The 22,189-nt window shown below is 39.8% G+C and overlaps 1 protein-coding gene across 2 annotated transcripts in view; it reads right to left on the bottom strand.

Annotated features, from left to right (window-relative positions):
• Positions 1-22,189, bottom strand: part of LOC107377411 (phospholipid-transporting ATPase ABCA1) — a 324,049-nt gene that overhangs the window by 269,818 nt on the left and 32,042 nt on the right. For both annotated transcript variants that reach the window (XM_054747824.2, XM_015946964.3), the window contains exons 8-9: positions 12,604-12,690; positions 12,317-12,509 (exon numbers count right to left, since the gene is read on the bottom strand). In XM_054747824.2, coding sequence (XP_054603799.2) covers positions 12,317-12,509; positions 12,604-12,690 — 280 coding nt within the window. The remainder of the gene's footprint in view (positions 1-12,316; positions 12,510-12,603; positions 12,691-22,189) is intronic.

Below are 22,189 nucleotides of genomic sequence, written 5' to 3' on the forward strand. Positions count from 1 at the left end.
TTCTACTGAATATTTAGGTCTTAACAGATGTATTTGTGGATTTGCTTTTTTGTGAATTTGACTTTAAATCAAGGATTTTTTTTTTGTCTTTGCGCTTCTTTGTTAGTTCTGTTTTGTTGGGTTTGTTTTTGCTTCACAAAATACGCTGTGCAGCTCATCTTAACTGGTTGCATTTTACTTTCTTAATCATAATGGTAAATTCATAGATTAAATACCATATTTGGTGATTTAAAGAGAATAATTTAACTGCAAATGCAATTTTTTCTCCTAAAAACAAAGCATTCAGACAGAGAATTAGAAAGGGATGCTTTTGTCAGCATTTAATTTCAAACTAAGCCTTCGGTTTTCCTTTTCTTCAAAAAGTATAAACAGTACAAATATTACTCTTGGTAGAAATATTGATCACATTTTCTCCAACTGTGTCATTTTGGGCTATCAGACTGAAAAAAATGTTTCCTTACTTTAGTGCGTCATCTTTGCTCCAACAAAACTATTTCTTAAAATGTGATAAACAAAGTGCACTACATAAAAGGAAAGTTTTTAGTTTCCTGTATTATCAGCCATATGGTGTTGTGCTTGGCTCTTTGGTTTGGAGGCACATCAGTTATGTGTGAGTGTACACTAATCCCAAATAACTACATTATTTTGAATTATGATATTTTCTTTTTCGAACAAATGGTGGCTTCTCTAACACGATCATTTGGGGCACAACAACTTAACAGTCTATGAAGAGACTTTAAAGGTAGACTACACTCATATTTTTAACACATTTGCAGTGTTCTCTAGTAGGATTGAATGCCTTATTACCCCTCCTTTCCACCGGAGCCGTCAGCAGCAAGTTAGTGCAGCGTTAGTGCAGCAGCACTTCTTGCTCGCGTAAGCTGCTGCGTGGTCCTTCCCAAGAGATGTGAAGCAGCAGGGGAGCAGCTGTCACCGACAGAACACGAAGTCACGCGACATTAGCAAAATCACGCGTGACTTTGTCAGTAAACACAACAACAAGCAGGGGAAAACTACAAAAGAAATCACATAAATAATTAGCATAAACTCACCATCTTGCCCCAAAACCGCAGATACGTCACTCCATGCGTTATCCTTCTTGACGTTGTCTTTATAAAAACTGTGACTGGATCAAACAGGATTGGGTACTTCTCCACTTCAGTAATCAACATTTCGTCGTCCATTATGGAAAAACAAAGGAGACCGCTAGCTAGGTGGTTACTTTTTTTTTTAAGTAAAGCAACGGGAAGGCAGTACGTTTCTTTACTCTGAAAATCTCGGGAAGCTTCGCTCCGATTCCATGTCCGATTTCCTCTTTCCTTCCCCAAAAATGTTGGACTTGACCCGTTTCAGAGGCGTACATGCTGCTCCTGAGACCCGGCCGACTCGCGCTGCTGACGGCTCTGGTGGAAAAGGTTCTGTTGACCAAAGCGGTTCCTATCAGCAGCTATGACGTGCTGCGGCAGTAGCATGCTGCTGACGGCTCCGGTGGAAAGGAGGGGTTTGTCTTACTCAGAGAAAACGCAGTTCAGATGCTCCTGCTTCAGCACAGAGAATTCATCCGGTGGAGAAAGTAGCTTCAGACGACAGGATCTAGAGACTTATTTCCTGATATTTGGACATCTCGCCTCTGATTGGCTAACAGCAACACAACTCTACCATTGGTTCTGTTTTTTCTGCAACGTTGATGTTTTATCTACACAAATAACACAAGCCTGGAGGAATTCAGCAGTGTGGTGGAGTTGCTAATGCTAAAGGTTAGCTTTTACTAGCCGAGATGCTCTCTGCTGTTTCCTGGACAATAAACCTACAACAGCCTTCCCTGTTATGAGTCAAAATGTGGGAGTCCATGAATGTTATGTGACAGAGTGATGTAGATCTGTGAGGATTTTCTAATCCTAGAGTTTCACAGTCCATTTTCTATCAGATGCTAATGCAGCAGACAGGTGTAGGAGACTATTTTCATGTTCAGCCTGCATGGAAAACTCCGAGTGACTGATCATTGTCAAAAATAATTAGTAAAAAACAGTTTTCTCAGTGAACCTGTTCTTTAAAAATCATCCAACGTGCTGGCTGTCCCTATATCAAGGGGAAGGGCATTCCATAATTTGGAAGTGGTGACAGAAGAGGCTCTGTCACCCCAAGTTCTGACATGCGATCTGGGAACAACCAGGAGCAGCGGAGAATCCGATCTCAGCTTCCTGTTGGAAACATGTCAATGCAAAATGTAAGACCATTCAAGCATTTAAAATCTTTAAATGAATCCTAAAACAAACGGGCAGCTAGCGTAACAGGGACAGAACTGAAGTGATACGATCATGTCGTTTGCAGATAAGTAAGCAGGCAGCGGAATGTTCAACCAGCTACACGCAATGTAACAGAGTTGTCTAATGCAGCAGAGACAGGGTTGCAGTAATTACGCCTCGAAGTTGGAAGGATGATTCAAGCCCTTATAAGACCCGTGTGAGATAAATAAGGTACATGGGGACATTTATTAAAAAATAAAAGCACTGACTGGCCAGCAACAATCTCTGGTGCCTACTAAGCTTGCCAGAATTTTTAAAAAGACTTGGATTAATAAATGATTACAACAGAATCTGTCTTTATACAATATTACTCTAAAACACACAATTCTGTTCCACTGAGCACTTTATTTAAATGCAGAGATGTCATCGGTAATAAATCCTTTAAATGCCCTCTGCTGGAGCACGGAAGTACTACCGTGTCCTTTTCTAAGCAGCTCAATGCAAAAAATAAAAAATAAAAAAGTTAGGAACCCAAATACAGGAAACCAAACAAAAGGTTGCCTGCAATTTGTTTCAAATTCTAATCAGCATTCCTACATGTCTTATAATAAAGTGCATTTGTTCATATTGAAAACGACATGGCTTTGCTCTATTAAAAATATGTTATAATTATATATTTTTTTGTGCTTTAAGCCAAATGGAGCATCGGCTTGCAGGGGGTATCCTTTCTCTAAAACTATGCAGCCCTCTTTGACAGCAGAGCCCTACTTTGTTACAGAGCAGAAGGTGAACAAGAAATCTGTTCTTTAAACTAGGTTTAGTCACAGTGAAATAATTGCTTGGAGCCTTAAGTCAGCCCCTCAACTTACCTGACAAATTTAATCAATTTGAGCTGGACCCTGGAGATGAGCTCAGTTCAGTACCTGGGTGAGATAGTGCTGTCAGAGCACTACAAATATGGGTACAACACACACACACACACACACACACACACACACACACACACACACACACACACACACACACACACACACACACACACACACACACGCACACACACATGCATGTACACTCAAAGGAACTGGTATCTCTTTAACTTGGGAAAACTCCTGACTAAACCTTACATTTACGACACAATCAGAGGCCGTGCACCTTGGATACACTCTAGAATGACGAAATAAATCGTGTCCACCATGCCAATCTAAACTAAGCACTTCATGCACCAATCAAAAAGCACTCATTTCCAACAGGCAGTCAACTTGAGCTCTGTCTCATGGTATTTCAATAGAAAGTTAAATAAGCTTGCCTTTGATATCAGTCTCTGACAAAAGGCACATAGAGACCTTTTAGACATCCGCCTGTATAAGAAAAGCCCCATTCACATCAACCATTTGACTGTCAATGAGACTTCTGCCCCTCTCAGCAGGTATTTTGGCCCACTCCTCATTAGCAAACTGCTCCAGTTGTCTCAGGTTTCAAGGACGTTGTTTCCAGACAGCATGTTTCAACTCCTTCCAAAGATGGTCGATAGGATTGACGTCAGGACTCATAGAAGGCCCCATTAGAACAGTCCGATGTTGTCCTCTTAGCCATTCTTGGGTGTTTTTAGCTGTGTGTTTTGGATCATTGTCCTGTTGCAAGACCCATGACCTGTGACTGAGACCAAGCTTTCTGACACTGGACAGCACATTTCCCTCCAGAATCCATTGATAGTCTTGAGATTTCATTGTACTCTGCACAGATTCAATACACCCTGAATCAGATGCTGCAGAGGAGCCCCAGAACATAACAGAGCCTCCTCCATGTTTAACAGTAGGGACAGTGTTATTTTCTTGCGCTTCATTTTTCTGTCTGTGAACATAGAGCCGATGTGCCTTGGCATTAAGTTCCATTGTTGTCTCATCTGTCCATAGGACATTCTCCCAGAAGCTTGGTTACTTGTCCACATTTTGGCATATTCCAGTCTGGCTTTTTATGATTTGTTTTCAACAATGGTGTCCTCCTTAGTCATCTCCCTGTTCACTTTGGCTCAAACAGCAACGGGTGGTGCGATCGGACTCTGATGTTCCTTGAGCTTGAAGTTAACCTTGGATCTATTTAGAAGTTTTGGGGGCTATTTTGTTACTACACGGATTATCCAACTCTTTAATTTGTCATCAATTTTTCTCCTGCTGGAGGTACAGGGAGGTTGGCTACAGTCCCATGGATCTGAAATTTCTGAACAATATGTGCAACTGTAGTTACAGAAACAACTAGCTGCTTGGAGATGGTCTTACAGTAATATTCCTTCTAATCTACAGAGACAACTCTTTCATTCACTTCCTCTGGTCCATGTTCAGTGTGATACACACCATGTCACCAAACAACATGGTAACTAACTGGAGCCTTATATATAGGTCTGTTGACTGATTACAAGATTTCAGACACCCGTGATGCTAATTAGTAGACACACCTTGAATTAACATGCCCCTTTGGTCACATTATTTTCATTTTTTTCTAGTGAAACCATCCTTTTTGTCCTGGCCTGTTCCATCAGTTGATTTCTTTAATAATTCTGCTGAAGCATGATTGAAAGGCAATGTCTGACTTTCATTGTTTAAATTTCATATAATTTTTATTTATTATCACCTTTGTCAGATTCAAGTTATTTCTGTAACCATTGTGGGATTTTCTTCCATTGACTGAAGGGTACCAACACTTTTGCCCTGTATTTCTGTATTTCACACACACTCCAAGTAAGTTCCACTTTAATGTGCTGCGTGATAAAACACAGAAAAATAATCAACAAATCAAATTGTGTCAGACTGAAAGAAATCTTCAAGTGCTTGGACACGGTCATGAAACAGAAACAGAAGTGATATTCTTGCTAGCTGCACCTTTATCCCTTTTCTTTGCAACCATGGTCAGGGTCAAAGAGAAAGTTAGTGAGCTAACTAAGCTAGTTTGTCCACCATGCTAGTTAACCATGTTACCATATTAGCTAGCAAAACAATGGTTACAAATTCCAACAGTAAGGGAGCTAAACAAGCAGGAGTTAGCATAGAAACAGGTATGTATGGAAAGATGGACATGGAAAGTATTATTTTTTTCCATAAAATTCCAACAGAAATCCAACCACTGTTTTAGCACCTTTTAAAGTTAAAGTCCCATTAGTCATCGCACACTGGTGAAATTAATCTCCACATTTGACCCATCCCCGTGTGGAGTGGTGAGCTGCGAGCTGTGGTTGTGCTCGGGAACTATTTGGTGGTTTAACCCCCCAATTCAACCCCTTAAAGCTGAGTATCAAGCAGAGAGGCATTGCGTCCCATTTTTAGTCTTTGGTATGACCAGATCGGGATTTGAACCCCAATCTCCCAGTCCCAGGGTGTATACTCTACTCTACTTTTATTAATCGACTGAGAAACAACAATGTAATTGTTTAACCATTTCAATTTCTTGAGCCATCCACCCACTTCCTCTGCTAATCTAAGGTTGGATCACAAAGTAACAGATCCAGGAGGGAAACCCAGACATTTGTCTTCCCTGCGACACTCCCCAGCTCGCACTGGGGCATCCCGTTGCATTCCTAAGCCATTCCTCCAGCAAGTTCTGGGACTTCCTGGAAATCTCCCCCCAGTGGGACATTCATGGAAAACTTCCAGACGATTGGGGGCACCTCGGTCAAATGGTTGAATCACTTCAGCTGACTCTTGTAGATGCAAAGGTGCAGCGGCACTTCTCCAGCCCCACCCACACACATTCACCAATGCTAAACCCAGCCACCCTGTGGAATAAGATCACTTTAATGCTTGTATCCAGAAATATAGATATCTCAACTTCATCCACGACTCTTGTTTTTCACACTGAAGAAAAAAAGGAAACAATCAAAAATACCTATTGTCCTCATTTTAAAAAAATAACAAATGTCAACAATGACCTGAGAGGGAAACTCACCACTAACAAAGTTTTGGCCTTTATTAAACAATTCCTGTGAGATTACAATCACACTTACACAAGAGGCATAAATGGCCTTTATGCAGACAACCCGCAGATCCCAAGCCCATTTACATAGACCAACACACTGAAATGCTACAGCAAATCTGAAAGAGCCATTAGCATGCTAACTGAAATGTTACTGCTTATTATGTAAGGAGGGTACACTGTCTTTGTTAATTTGCACTGGCATGAGCGTGCAGTTTTCTTCTGCAGAGTAACAGTATTCTCTCTGGAGAAAAGCTTCTTATTAAAATCTCATTTTGTGCACTTTTCTCCAAAGAACAAGCATTTAATGAAACAGGACCACGGGGTCTCTAATGAGCACGGGGCTACAGGATGTTACGCTGCACATCTAATGCTCTGAGCTTTTATGGAACAAACTCATTTAGTTATTTTCTAAGTTGCCCCCAAACAGCAACCACACCATCAACTAGAACAATTCCTTTCATGTCCTTCTAACAGACAGAAGCCTATTGATTAACAGGCATTTTGCAGTATTTTATTTCTATTTTAGCAACTCAGTTTTTCCAGTGAATGATGAATGCACATATTATTAATTACAGGTAGTTTGCTAGGACTCTGCATGTATGCCTTTGTTGCACTGCATTGAGTGGAACATAGATTAAGGTGAAATGGAACTCATGCAGATAATTAAATATAATGGTTATTCTAATATAAATGACCTGAAATCCAAGTTTAACCAAATTGCATGGTCTTTGGACAAACCTAATGTTTTTATCACCATGTTCCGGAAATTCAGGGTGAGATTAAATTGGTGTCTCTTTTCAAAGGTCAGATAAACCATGGGCTTCTCTCTGATTATAGCACGGGATGAATGGAAGGATCTATTTCTTGTGCATCAAAAATAATTAAACTTCTGTCTCCCTGTGGCAAAATAAAAAGCTCACTGAATAATTTTTAACAGGAAACAGTCTGAGGCATATGCAGCACAGGCTGACCGTTTTCAGTTAGTTAACCTAAAGTGCAGATGGTCTTTGTGGTTAGGAAATGAGATATCTACACAGGAATATGTGTGTTATTGAACGGAATTACCTGTACATGTACACCCACTGGTCACTTTATTAGGCACACCTCAATAGTACCAAGACTGAGATCTGGGGACGGTGGAGGCCACTGGAAATCAGTGAACTCATTCTCACATTAAAGAAACCAGTTAGAGATGATCTGCGCTTTGTGACCTGGAGCACTGTCCTACTGGAAGTAGAATAAGAAGATGAGTCCACTCTGATCCTGGTCTAGAAAGAAGAGTGAACAGAGGTCGGGGCAGATTCCCAAGGCTTTAATTTATGCTAGACCACAGCAGATTTCTTGAAATACCTGAGAACTCCTCAGGTACTTAACTGACAGGAATGATATGGGATTAGACGTGTGCCAATAGCATCGAGAAAAACACTTTGGAGATCAACAAATATTAAGACGTTGAGAGAAAAAAAAGTTTAAAAAGAAAAACTTACGATCTGAATCAGCTTCTTAAAATGATCAAGAAAAACACTTTGACGATCAAACAAAAATTAAGAAATTGGCAAAACAAAAATATTAACTAAAGGAAAAAAATAGCTTCAAAAGTTAAATGTACTATCTGAATCAACTTCTTAAAATTAGTAATAAAGTATGTTTCCTTTTTCTGTTTGCCTCTAAATTGTTTTTCTTGATCCTATTGGAACAAATCTAATCCCATACAATGACATCTGTTGTGTTCTTCAGCTGCGGAAGTCCATCTGCTTTAGAGGTGTGGTTCACTGAAAACTCATGATTATAATCGGTCACTCCGAGTTGTTCATGGAAACTGAACATGAAAATAGTCTCCTACACATATCTGCTGCATTAGCCTCTGATAAAAGTTCTGACAGATCTACGTCACATTGTCACTTAACATTCATGGACTCACCCATCTTGGCTCACGACGGGGAACAGAAGCAGAGAACAGCAGAGAACAACTGAGCTAGTAGAAGCTAACTGTTAGCATTAGCAACTCCACCACACAACAGAACTCCTCCAGGCTTGTGTTATTTGTGGAGATAAAACACCAACGTTGCAAGTAAGTGGTAGAATTATGTTAATGTTATCCAATCAGAGGCGAGATGCCCAAATGTCAGGAAATACGACTCCAAACCCTGCCGTCTGAAGCTCAGCTTTGATGTGGCTCACTTCTAGTTCCTGAAAATGGTGCACTGGTGTTTTTCTTCCCTGAGTACGACTTGCAAGGCCTACACAGTTCATGCTACTAGGGATCATTGTACTTTTGTTGATTAAACAACTGTTCAATGCCTTTAAGGTTTGACATGGTTTTGACATGCTGTGGTTCAGAGACGCTGTTCTACAGACCTTGGGTGGGACCCATTGTTACTCGAGCTCCTGTAGTGTTTCTACCATCTGATCATTCTTCTCTGACACCTCTGATAAACGGGATAATTCAAACCAACTGCTCCTCACAGGACATGTTCTGCTTTCCAAAGCCATCACTACAAACCCTTGAAGTTGATGTTGGTTTCAATCCTTGCAAGTCCTGAAATACCCAGATCAGCCCATCCGGCTCCAACAACGTCACAATGAAAGTCACTTAAATCTCCTTTCTTTCTCATTTTGATGCTTAACTTGAACTTCAGCAAGCTGTCTTCATCACATTTAGATGCCTGCATGCATTCAGTTGCTGTCATGTAATTTGGTGATTAAAGTTTTCTGTTAACACTCCTATTATAATTATAATACAAATTAGATTGAGTTTGTGCCAAAACTGCACCAAATGGATACATTTTCACATTCCCAGTTTCCACCTTGAGAAACTTCCTCCCAAACAAGTGAATATCTTTATATACCCTTTAATCATCCGTAAAAACCTTGTGTTGGAGATGAAGCATGCCCTATTGGTTCAGGTCAGATTTAAATTCTCAAATTTTGTACACTAGAGGACCGCTCTTCATTCTGGTCCCTTTTTTGGTTAACAAATTACTTCACAGACTCACAAAGCTCAATCATTCTTTATGCATGCACAGTGTGCTTGTTTTGCCTTGATAAAGTCCTCAACCGCTGGGCTAATTCAAACATCAAAAACACACTTTAATGAAGCAAGGACTGAATGTTTACCAGGTTAGATCAAAGGGTGACACTTATTTGCTTGTAGAACATGGTTTTGGTTCTACTTTCACTAATTGAATAAATACCTTGTGTATCTGCTATAATAAATGTTCCAGAGTTTTAAAGCTGTGCAATATTAAATGTATTATTTCATTGTAGGAAATTGGAATAAATTCATTTTACAAGAAATATACCTAGGAGGTGACTGATTTGGGTTTAGAATTGGAGACAAATTCATTTACTTTGCTTAAATCAGTCTGTCTATGAATTGCATAAGTTGTGAAATGTTCCTCTATTGTCATCCCAAGTCTATAAACTTTGGCATTACCACTATTCCTGTAATGGTCTTTGCATTGGATGCATAAGCAGCACATGACGTAATAGACACCTTTCCCCACTATCACCAGCAAATTGCTCCGTCCCGCAGCGCTCCTCTGTGAGAGCGGGTGGTTGCACACATTCCGGTGCTGTTTCTCACCAGTATGAGCTGATGGAGGGCTCTAGTTTTGTTGCGCCGTTCGTGTCAGCGGACACGGTAGGGTTGGGGAGGGGGGCGGGGCATGACACTTAGCCTGGCGGGTGGGCAAGTAAAGCCTGGCGGCCTGATGCAACTTTATATTTTAAAATCATTTTCTTGAGCCAGTATGTGCTAAAATGACCCTTTTCAGGTTTTATGAAAGGTCACGACCTCACCGCCCTCTGTAGCCAGAATATCACACTTGCAACTTTGGAGTGGTTGGGCTGCTGTTTAGTTGACATACCTGGTGCTGCAATCTACCTCCAGCATGTTTCCTGCATGTTCTAGATCATGAACAGATCTGATACGTTTGATTTAATGATTAATCCCTTCTGTAGACACTAATGACGGCTGTAGAGACATTCCGTACTTCAATACATAATTTTACATAATTTTCTGGTAAAAATTTAATTAAAAAAAAACTGAGACTGTGGGGAGCCGTTTGAGAGCCAAAAGAGATGGTTCATTTTAGTGAGCCGAGCCGTAAGAATCGGTTCTCCAAAAAGAGCCAGATTTCCCATCACTACTACCTCGGCCACAGAGATAATGAAGTACTTTTTTTTCTGCAATTGAAAATCGTCACATGTTAATTAGCTTTGCAGATGTTATGTGACCCTAATACTTCCAGTGGAAAGCTGGGGAAACATCAACCATAGATTTGACTGCCTGCAGACTGGAGGGATATAACAACAATTAGTGGAATACCAGGTGTTTTTTTAAGTAGCACAGAACCGTTTCCTGCCCCTCTGCCCCACTGGTTAAAATTGGATTTACAACTGTTGCAAAGAGCCTTGCAGCAGCCTGCTGTAACTAGCGCTACCAACAAGCTAATGTTGACTTGAGCCAACCAATACTAAAATAAACCACAAATTAAAAAGCTCCACACTGTTGAAAAAAAATTATTAATGCTTACAATTCCAGTAGAAACAAAGCCAGTTCACCATCTGTCTGTGATTCTGTAGCCTCCTTTAGTTCCCTCAAACTAGTGTAAGCCGTGCCGATGCTCTTCGTTTCACCTCCAAAGTCATTTCTCTCTCACTTTTACTTCCTGGCTCCGCCATGATGCTAACAAAGACGCGAACCCTCTTTTTCTTCTTCTAGTGTGTTTTTAGTCATGGTCGGTGAACTATAAAGCTAACTGCTAGCCTTTTTTTTAGCTACCAGCACAGAGAACAGCTAACAGCCTACAGGTAAAGAGCGCCCCCTAGGGCACCTACCTGCTCCACAAAACTAAATGCTGCTCCTGATCAACAGAGGGCGGTCCTGTGTGAAGTTGGTAAATTTTCTAACGACAGTGGCTGAAACCCACTTTTTAAGAAATTGGTTAAAGTGTAAAAAATAAGCAAGTCCTGAATTTTGGTTAATTAAATTGTGTCATTGACTTTTTATTCAAAATGTTTCTGCTATATTTGAATCAAATAAAAGAACAACAATTCAACCATCTGTTGGTGGTTGAATGCAATGGCTGAAAATGAAAAATGTGCAGGATGTAGTTACCAGTGAACAAACTTTAAACAAAGTTATTGACCTGTGTACTCTCAGGGTAGTTGTGCTTTAAATCCTCCTTACATAAATGTCCACGTTTGGACATTTATATTGCTTATATTTAATTTCAACATGCTAAATTTCTGTTTAATGCTTTTTTGCTCAACAACTGACATCAGATAATATTTGGCAAAAGCAGATTTCCAGTAAAAGCATCTCCATGTCAGGCTGCAAAACAGATTTAAAATGTTATTTTTGATTATTTGATTGGCTGCAGCAGGTGCAAGCCACCGACACAGACTGCAGTGATGTATTTCTAATCAAATCCAGTTTCCAGCTCTGGTGAGGGTGCCAACTGTGCCACAGGTGCCTGCTTCTGGATGTGCACAAGTGGTCACATCCTGTGAACCCTACACAGCTGGCTGCACTCTGTACCGAAGCCCACTAATTTATCTTTCCACCCCACCAGCCCGGCGAGGCAGAACGTCGTGAACAGGAAATACAAGAAGTTACCTCTCATCTGCATCAACTGTGATATTTAATTACGCTGCCTTTTTGTCATTACGAAGCTTTAAACTAGCTGAAAAAGAGCCCATTTCCTTTCAATACTGAGGCACTGTGTGATATAATATGTTCAATATCTCCAACACAACTAAAGAGAGACATTTAATTTTTTTTATTTTGTGAATGTCTGTGAAACTGATCAGGCCTTCTATTGAAACTCAATTAGAATATAGCACAAAAGTCCATTTATTCCAGTAATTCAACTTAGATTCAGAGACCATTTAACTTTTGCACTATATTCAAATTTTTTGAATTTCACATGTAATTTCTACAAAAGCATAAGATTTTTATTTATTTTTTTATCTGGCAATAAAATACACATACATTAGTTTGATACATCATTAAATATCTCTGGTGTTTGATGTTCTCTGTATTTTCTGGCTTTAAACAATTTGTCCGGTAAGGAAACAAGCTCAGCTGTAGCACTTACCGGAGTTGTTGCCCAAATTTGAAACGGACATGTTATCCATTGGTCTTGCTGAGGGTAAACTGAAGGACATTTTGGTTGAACTGATGTTAGGCTTTTTACCACACAGCAGAATATTGATGCTTCCAAACATGTCTTTTTTGAAATCCAGGGAATTAGCTGCCTTAAAGACCATGGAGCTCTGCATCCGGATCACCTAGGTATCAGAGGATAAGAAAAAAGTCGAATGAATTCTAACCTTCTTCAGATTCATTTTCAGACTCCTGAAGGTACATGAAATTTTGACCCACCTCCTCAATAACTGATGTTGCCGCTGCAGAGGTTTTGCTCATCAGAGACAGTGTGTCTGTTGCATTTAGGTTCAGCACTGAGGGCAGCTTCAAAGGAGAAAAAAAAGAGTTATTCAGCATTGTGAAGAAAAATGATAAAAGGACAAAAAACTATCAACCAAATTAGAATCTATACATTCTCTTAACCGTGACAATGGTGCAATGAAGAAAAAAACATAACGTTTTTTAAGTTTTGGGTCTAGGTGTGTTGGTTGGTTGTTGAGACACCACATAACACCATATCAGCTTTTATGGGCTAGAAAACCATTTATCTAAATCTAGAAAACATGAAAGGACAGACTGAGAAATGGCTGTTGAGTTTCTTTGGGACAGTTAAACAGAGTGATGTTCAAGGCCCTCTTCATACAAGATGAAGACCTTGTGGCATCAGGACCCAATGTGGATGGTCCTTACAGGGTAAGCAAGGCCATTCCATGTGTCGACTCGCAATTGCTTGTGACAAAGTTATATAGCTTCATGATGGTTTTGAGTATGAACATACTAACTGCGTCAATCCCACAGTCATCATCAAACACTGGTGAAATTACATCTCTGCATTAGACCCGTCTCTGCATTGAGGCATTGGGTCCCACGTATTTGGTATGACCCGACTGGATTTCAGGACAGGCACTCATGCCACTGGGCTGCTGAGAAGGTGAGCAAGATTGTGGTAGTTTGTCATTATGGTGGCAAGTTGTTGAATACTGGTTGGAGCATGGTGGCACTGTATTTATGACTTGCCACCAGCACATATGCTGCTTGGTCATCAAGGATTGGCCTTAAGCCTTGGCTGCACATCACAGAGATTCATCTGACATGTTTAGTGTGAATTTCTAACGCCCACCTTAAGGCATAGAGCACATTCATGGTAGGATCTTTGTAGGGACATGCTTCTGATGAACACTGTGAGGTTTAGGAGCATGGCAGTATCTCAAGGATGCCATGGAAAATTAGGAAAATCATCTTTGGTTAGCAAACAGATTGCAGCAGCATTGCTATTATATTTGTGTAGATTCTCTGTCATCCATGGCATGATAATCTTAAAGGTTTAGTTGACAACTGGACTTATCTTGTTTTCCTTGAATTGTTTAGCCTCTCATCCAAGAGATTTCTTCAGCTGAAGTTTCTTCTGAAATGTCCGACACTTGACTTGCCTCCTCAGGAAGTTAAGCGTTGTTGGAGACCTGTTAGGATTATCACCACCAATGACACAAACTCTGAATAAAGGGAGGGGCCAGTCACTTAACTGACTTTGATTGCCTTATTAGTAATCACAATGGAAGCACCAGTGACTCCGATTGCACTATTAGCGGGCCTGTTTCAGATTACACCTTTTAAGATAAGTTTCAGAACTGAAGAAGCATCTTAGATGAGAGGTGAAACGGCCAGTTGTTCCAACTAAATCATCACAATAACAATAATGGAGGATTTTCTAATTAGCTGTAATCTAGGTTGTTTGAATCACAGAGAGCATGGTCTGCGCTTCATCTAGAGTGTAGAGGTCAGTCAAGGTCTTCAACTGCACAGAGATTAGGTGATCTTGCAAGCTGTGGTGTTTAATAGGACAACGTTATACCATTGAAACCTTTCATTGACCCCATGTGATTTATGTATGAGGCCCATTATTATGCTGAAACACACTCCATACACTGGGCTGTAACTGTTCTATCAAAGAATGATCATTTTGCAAGAGTTGTTAAAAGATCAAAGGGTGGTCATAAATAGAAAAAAAATCATATTTCATCAAGATGTCTGAATTGCGATAATGCTTTCATCTCTCTGCTAACATTCAGGATTGAAGGTTGAAGTGTTAGAAAACCATCCATTTGATTCTGGTAATGTATCACATGGGTTGACAAATTGGGGCGGGGTGGTGGTGGTCATGCCTCCTGGTTGCCTCACTTTGGAGATTTTCCTGGGATTAGTGGGGAGGGAGAGATAGATGGATGGATGGATGTGTTAACATTAGTACAGGGCTATTCAATTCCAGGCCTCGGGGCCAGCATCCACCATGTTTTAGTGGTTTCTCCAGTACAACACACTAGATTCAGTGGTTGAATTACCTGTGCAGCAGGTGCAGCTATCTGTCAACACACTGGTTTCTATCTTTATGTGCTTTACCTGGTTCATTTTTATACTGTATTTGTAACTGTTTTTCATGTAACTGGACCTTGAGTCCGTAAAAAAGTATCGTCTGTCTGTCTGTCTCAGCTGAGTGCTAGATTTGTCTCAGATGTTCCAAGGGTACTTTTTTTAATATATTTATAATTAATGTAAAATAATTTAAATTCCATGTAGAGGTGGCCCATATCATATCTTTATTACCAGTAATTATTTCCCGTTCAGAGAAAAGAAATCTATCAGGTTAAGCTAAATTAATGATGTAACTGCGTTTACTGAAGATTACACCCATGTTGGTCATGCACCATGGAGCTATTAGGGCAAACACGGCTGGAATCTAACAGTATTGGGTTTTGACTCAGTATTGAGTATTGAGCAGTAACTCAGGAGGTAGAGCTCCCGACAGAGAATTCTGCTGTTGTGTTCTTCGGCAAGACACTTCACCACCTTGCCTGCTGGTGGTGGGAGGGACCGGTGGCGCTTGTGCTCAGCAGCTTTGCCTCTGTCATCGCACCCCAGGGCAGCTGTGACTACAATGTAGCTCACCACCAATGTGTGAATGTGTGTGTGAATGGATGAATGATACACTGTGGTGTAGTGGAGTCCTCTGACTCTGAAAGGTGCTATACAAGTGTGGGTCATTTATCATTTATTATCATAACAGTGGGTCATTTATCATTTATTATCATAACAGCAATCATATTGTGATGACTCAGACGCTCCGGTTGTTTTTTGTGGGTATTATTTTTGAGCTACAGTTGGCCACAACCCACACCTTAGAAACTCAATTTTTTCAACAGAATCGCTCGTAACGGAGCATTTCCTAGAATAAAAAAGCAGCAAAAACCAAAATTGCAACAACCTCTCCTCATCTTCAAAATAAAATATTAAACCTAACACTAACTATTCACACCGTTACAACATGTTTGAGGTAATTTGGCCACTCTGGCTTTCCGTAGATGTTTCCTGATTACACGGGGGAGGGAGGGGTTTGGCTCGGATGGATAAACAGATCTCTGTTGGCAGCCATGGTGAAAAGGCTAGCTGAAACATGAACAAACGTCCCCAAATAATTAAAAACCAGGAAGCCAAATGCAAACTTTAGGGCAGAAGATTGACCCAGAGGTTTACTGTGTCACGGTGTGGAGGGAAGGTGAGTGAGGAAGAGTGGATCCTTCAGGCAGGTAAATCAACCCAGGCCAGAGAGCAGCAGACATTTGGTTCCTCTTTAGTGGTCAGGAGTGCAGACACGACAGGGTAGACAGACGTGACCATAAACTGACATGCAACGAGTACGAACCGACAAAACCACAGGGCTTATATACACACTGGGATGGGTAATCAGGTAACAAGAGGCAGTTGGACACAATTAACGAAAAACTCAAGGCACAGGAGAGCAATAATGTGACATACTGTCTTGTGAGAATACATGTAATGACCGCTTAGAGGCAGAACAAGCTAGTTGCTAGCATAGCGGTTAATCTCTAGCATAACGGCTAGCCGAGTTATATCAATATCAAATCATCTCGTTTCTTGTTTGAAATTACATCGACATTTTAAAAATATCAATATACTGCCCAGCTCTATATTTGCCCAAAACTTTGTAGAGCTTGACAGCAAGTAGCCTCAGAAATGTTTAATCAAAGTTGCATCAGACTGATGTGCACCTTTGTGTTACTGTGACATTCTAAGAGGCACACACTATGAACACATTCAGAGAAATAAATGGCATGCCCTTTCAGCCACCGTCACTTTCATGCATCAAGTGTCAAGTATAGCTTGTATTAGCGGTGCTTCCATTGTCTCTCGAGATTAAAACCCTAAACCCCAGGAAACCCAAGGCTGGACAATGAATAAAAGAAGATTAATGAGCAACAGGATGTTGTATAGATAAATCTAATCACTATTCAAGCACCTTGAGAGAATTTTTTTAAACAATAGACTGGCTTCTCACTGAGCCTTTAAGGCATTCACTTTTACCATCAAAGCAAAGAAGGTAGACAGCCTGTGAGGATGAGAAGCTATAAAGGCTCCCATTCAAAGGAAAAAAAACCCACTAGTAACTGATCTGTGGACACCTGTGCTGGCAACATTACTTCAGTGTTAAATTGCAAGTTAAGTCAATATTGAGCACTGCTGTAGGGTTGTTGTGAGCCTAGTAGTTTAATTTAAGTTGTTTAAACATCCTTCAAACAACAAGAGACAATATGGCAACAATATTGTCATAGCCAGACTCCCAACAGCTCTTTCAAGAGCAAGATTAATTCAATAAATTCATTCAAAACAAAATAGTCTCCAGTAAACATCATCAAATCTTTATAAAGGGCCTGAGCACCAATGTAAAATAACTTAGCTTTTACAGCACACATATATTGGGTAGGCGCTCTTAAGATGTACTAGTTTGGTGAGAGAAGATGCACCATCAGTATTTTGATAGACAGAGAAATATAATGCATTCCCAAAGAAACCAAAGTGCACCCTTTCCTCTTTTTGCTGCTTGTTAGCATTAGCTAGCAGAACTCAAGCCGACTCTGGTTCCAAAGACACAGGATAACACCTGGAAACTTCATATTTTGGCTTCCCTTCTTAATGAGTGTGAGGAGAGATCCAACATCATATTTACTCTATTGGTATGTATTGCATGTAATTGCCATTATGTAAGTTTTTTTTTTCATCATAATTAATTATTGACCAAACACGGTGTGAGTCACAACCTTAAACCCTCAACCAACCTCACAGCAGGAGCTCACAAACAAGGAAGAAACATTTAGCAGAGCAAAGACATGCAAAGTAACAAAAACAACTAATAATCAACACATAGTTTGTTGTCTATTTTAAATCTTTAGTTACCTAGCATGGGACCCTGACCCAGGACATGCAGGGATTGATTATATATACATATATATATATATGGGCTGAAGAACATTTTGGTATGACTTGAGGAGTGAGTGGACTAGCTGGGGAGAGGTCAGGCCACCATATGCACAATGTAATCTATCCGTTTTCACCACAACCTCACCAGAGTATACCCTTTCTGCCGCATTTCAGAGGTGCAAATATTCTGCACAGCTAGACCCATGTGGTCATCAAATTGCAGGAGAACTGCAAGATTTTTGATATTTTCTTTCCCCTTCACACAGTAGCAAGCACGGTTCTTTCTGTTCTGTTTACCTTGGCTACAGAGGTTTCACAGATAAGGACACATTTATTTTAGAGTTCAGCATAAGGAAATCTGCATATGCTTTCTTTCTTTGTTTATTCAAGTTTCTTGATGCTCTACACTGCCCCCGTGTTTGATTTCCTATGTGGTCTGCTCTGAAAAGCTGACCTTTAATTGTTCTGGAAGCATAGCATATAAAATATTGAAACAAAGCGTAAATGTTGTGGTGCGCTGTGACACAATGCTCATGGGACATGTTTGAGATGTGCCACTTTGCTTGTAGGGTTAGGGTTAGGATGATTTAACAGCGGCAATTACTGTAGCTACGTATCAAGCTTCAAGACCTTGTCTGATGCTTATGCGTCCTGTTGAAATCCAGTGGAGTGATACAGCTGCAGCTTTGCCAGACCTGCTGCCCTAAAAAAGCATTGAAAAACGATCCTTTTTTCAAGGTAAATCTGGGAGAAGACATGCATGAGGGAACACTGGGATTAAACCACAATCCTCCAATTTATTTAATTGTCTTCTAAGGTCAGTCCACTCACACATAAGATAAAAACCAGTTTTAAAACGGTTTCCTAATGGCCACGTGCTTCTTTGATTGCTTTTAAAACATGCATGCAGTTTTAACACAGCTTCAGTAGTACATGTAATTAATTTGACATTTATGTGAATGCTTGAAACAATTAAAAAAAGCTTCTGAAACTCCAAACACAAAGTAGTGAAAACAACTAAATCAACTTATGTGGCTTGGCACCTCAGTCTCAGACTCCCCTGACTTCCCCTCTTGTCTTTTTTATGCTGCTGTTGTTATCACAATCACTCAGCAGTGTCAAGCCTCAAGTGTGAAGGCTTGATGTTCTTTTTCCATCTATCTGCTCGGGGCGCTGAAGAGCTTTTCCGTTCTTCCGTATCTTGTCTGGACGATCCCTTTTTTTTCTACATCTGAAAATGCCTGTGGGCTTAAATTGCTCAAAAGCTCCCTCTCCAACGAACTTCCTGCCTTATCACTTATTTATTGGATTTGCTGTCCCATATATTTTTTCTCAAAGATAAAGCCAAAGAAAAATGCAAGACTTCCTTCATCCCCAAAGGGAATGGAGATGTTAGAGAATTCAGGAAAACATTGGTTCAGAAACAGAATTCCCGCCTTTTTTTCATACATGCATGCATCTGTGTGTGTGGCACAGAGGGGGATGTGACAATGACAGTGTTTGAACTCTCAATAAAAAAATAAAGCAGCAGCATGCTTTATGTTACTGTAATAACACATAATTGGTGTCGAAGTGTTGCTGTCGGGTTTGTACTGGAAGTATTCATCAGCTAGACACAACTTCTCTATTTCTTTGACTCGCAAAGCCAGACAAGCGTCACCTTCAACTTTGAAATTACCCAACAGGCTGCCACAGGATGGTGTTAGCTTCATATTCAATTCATTTCAAGTCAGGAGGGAATTATTTCTGGAGCAGACAGTTTACTCACTCCTGTTGTAGAATGTATTAAGTTGTGAAGAAGGCTTCATCTCACTGTGACACTAAAACTATAATCCTTTACACACAAAATCAAGATTTTGCCTTTAGCACTGCATAATTTTACACTCATCAGCCTCAAAGAGCTAATCAGCCAATCACATGGCAGCTACTCAATACCTTCCAGTTGGTGGAGATTTGTCAGACCAAAAAATCTGAGGAATTTTGCTAAATCAAGATTTATGAGATTTCAGATGGTGAAAAGGGACCCAACCTAGTCCAAGTAATGTCTGTGCAAGTGGTTGATGAGTGTCCTTAAAATATTAAAATTTCTAATCCAACAAACCAATTATTTGTGTCTTTCTTTCCATGGTCATCTCTCGTGACACTCAGTGTCCACCCATTTATTAAGTTCTTTGATTAAAAACTAGGATTACTTAAACAGTTCTTTTCAGTCTGTATTTCACAGAGTGAGAGGGCAGGTCTATTGCTTTGGCCTCCAAAATGCCTCAAAATGGCCATGGAAGTGGGACTGAGTTTTGAAGGTGATCTGAATTGTATCGATAATGTAACTATTACATGCTTATTCATTATTGCTTCATAAGAGTAAAACATGCAGTTGGAGAAATCTACCTACAGTTTCCTTTTCAAGCACTTTGTTTCGCTGTTCTTTTTGACTATTTTCCTGTCCTGTCTGCCTCTGATCTTCCTGCATCTCCCTTCAGTTCTGCAGAAAAACTGTCGCCCAGCTTCCTGCTTTTCCACCTCATGAGTTGAACGAAGCAGTTCAAAGGCACTGCAAACAGCAGAGTGCACACAAGGCTGTGCCGGTGAGGTGATGTCACCGAACCACAGGTGATGAGTTCTGCTGCAGCAGAGCGCGTCAAGCCCAAATAAAACACAGAAAGTACCAGAAGAAATTCGAGCAGATATGAACAATTATGTGTTAATTATATTTTTTGATGGCACTACTTTGAGAATGTAACTGTGGCCGTGCACAGGACGCACCCTGGAGCAAATCAAAGATCAGCACTCGGCATCCTCTCTGCTCCAAAGAATCCTGTATGCCGAGAGGCCACATCATTAATGTAATATAGGTAGAAGCTATATCTTTTTTGGGCTCCACAAAAATCAAATACTCAGTTTGATATTACAGAAAATGGGATGGCGTATACATCCGCGCTAGAATACCAGTGTGAAAGTCATCATAGCTTACTTAGTACAAACCCAGATCCCAGCCCAACTTTGAGAATAGATTAATGGCGAAATAAATTTTTTTAATCACTCAGTAAGAGTCTGGCATTGACACAGCACGTTAACGACGATAACGGCCCACCCCAAGTATATACATGTACCCTTGTTATTTTTCTTCAAATTATTCTCTCAAATGTTTGTGCTGCTGTAACGAGTGAATTTCCCCACTGTGGGGTCAATACATTCTATTCTATTCTATTCTACTCTGTTCTATTCTATTGATTAATTGATTGATTGAGTGATTGTTGTTAAAAATGTTGTTGATTGACTGCCCTAATTATTATGTCGTGTAATTTTATTTTCACCTAACATTTTTGTTTTCATAAGTAGAATGGTGAATAAAATAAAGTTGGCTAAAGACATGTAGAAAACAACACCCTTGTTCAGCAGTACCACCATTGATTAATCATGATTGTGATATTGTCACCCAATGCAGAAAGGTAAAGAAACGGGTAATAAACGTGGCAGAAACGCATCACTGAATGTACATTTACAGCTAATTGACTTTTGATCTCAACCCAATTCACACATTGCCATGGTAACACATAGTCTGAATGGTGAATACGTTTAGATCAAAAGAGCTGTACCTTCATACGTTACCTGACATGACATGATCGTAGGTAAAAAGTCTGACATGAAAGGAGGAAACCAATACTTATCCCTTCAAGAAATGCTAAGGATTTAAATAATTCAACAGCTTTTATTAAAACATAGGTTCTTCCCACCTCTCTTTCTCATCTTTCATCACAACAATTCTGAAAACTCTTCATGTATTTGAGCAACTTGACCATATCAACTGTGTCAGATATGGCCTTCAAAGGCGATAAGAGTCCACTGGATTTGCTAAATGTTGTATGAGTGTGCAGAATATGAATGTATAGTATTGGGAATATATTTATCCCTATTTATTCAAATGAAATATCAAAAACAGTCCATTTAAGTCATTTCAATCCAAGCAGTTATTTTGATTGTGACAGTACAAAGTTTTATTTATTATACAGTACTGCACTAAATCAATCATTGTCCAAATCAATCTATAGCCTGCAAATCTGCTGGCAGTACTCCAGAAATTTCACTTATGAATGATTGTTTTCTTCCTGTTTCTTGGTTATTTTTTAGGAGTCTAAGAACTTTGAAAAATATTTTATATTATCTAAATTATGATATTTTATAATTTAGATGTTTTGGTATTCCGAAAAAGCCATATAATTTAGACTGTCTCACATCAGAGAGAAACAATGTCCAAGGACATTATATCTGCTTTTTGATCTGTTATATGAAAATGTGTGTTACCATGGTGATGTGCTATGATAAGAAATTATTATGAAAACCTTCAAATACTGAAAGGGAGTTTCATTCATTTTTGTTTTCTGCTATCTGAGCTAGCATAGATTGAAATGTGAGGTGAAACCTTGATGGGTCACCATTCACACTTTATTTTTATTTACTAATCAAACTTAAAGGCACAATAAGCAATACTTCCGTGTGGTAGTGTTGCTAATGCTAACGTTAGCTTGTAGTAGTCAGGATGTTCTCTGTTGAT

This window comes from Nothobranchius furzeri, chromosome 2, assembly GCF_043380555.1.
Source record: "Nothobranchius furzeri strain GRZ-AD chromosome 2, NfurGRZ-RIMD1, whole genome shotgun sequence".
Lineage (NCBI taxonomy): Eukaryota > Metazoa > Chordata > Actinopteri > Cyprinodontiformes > Nothobranchiidae > Nothobranchius > Nothobranchius furzeri.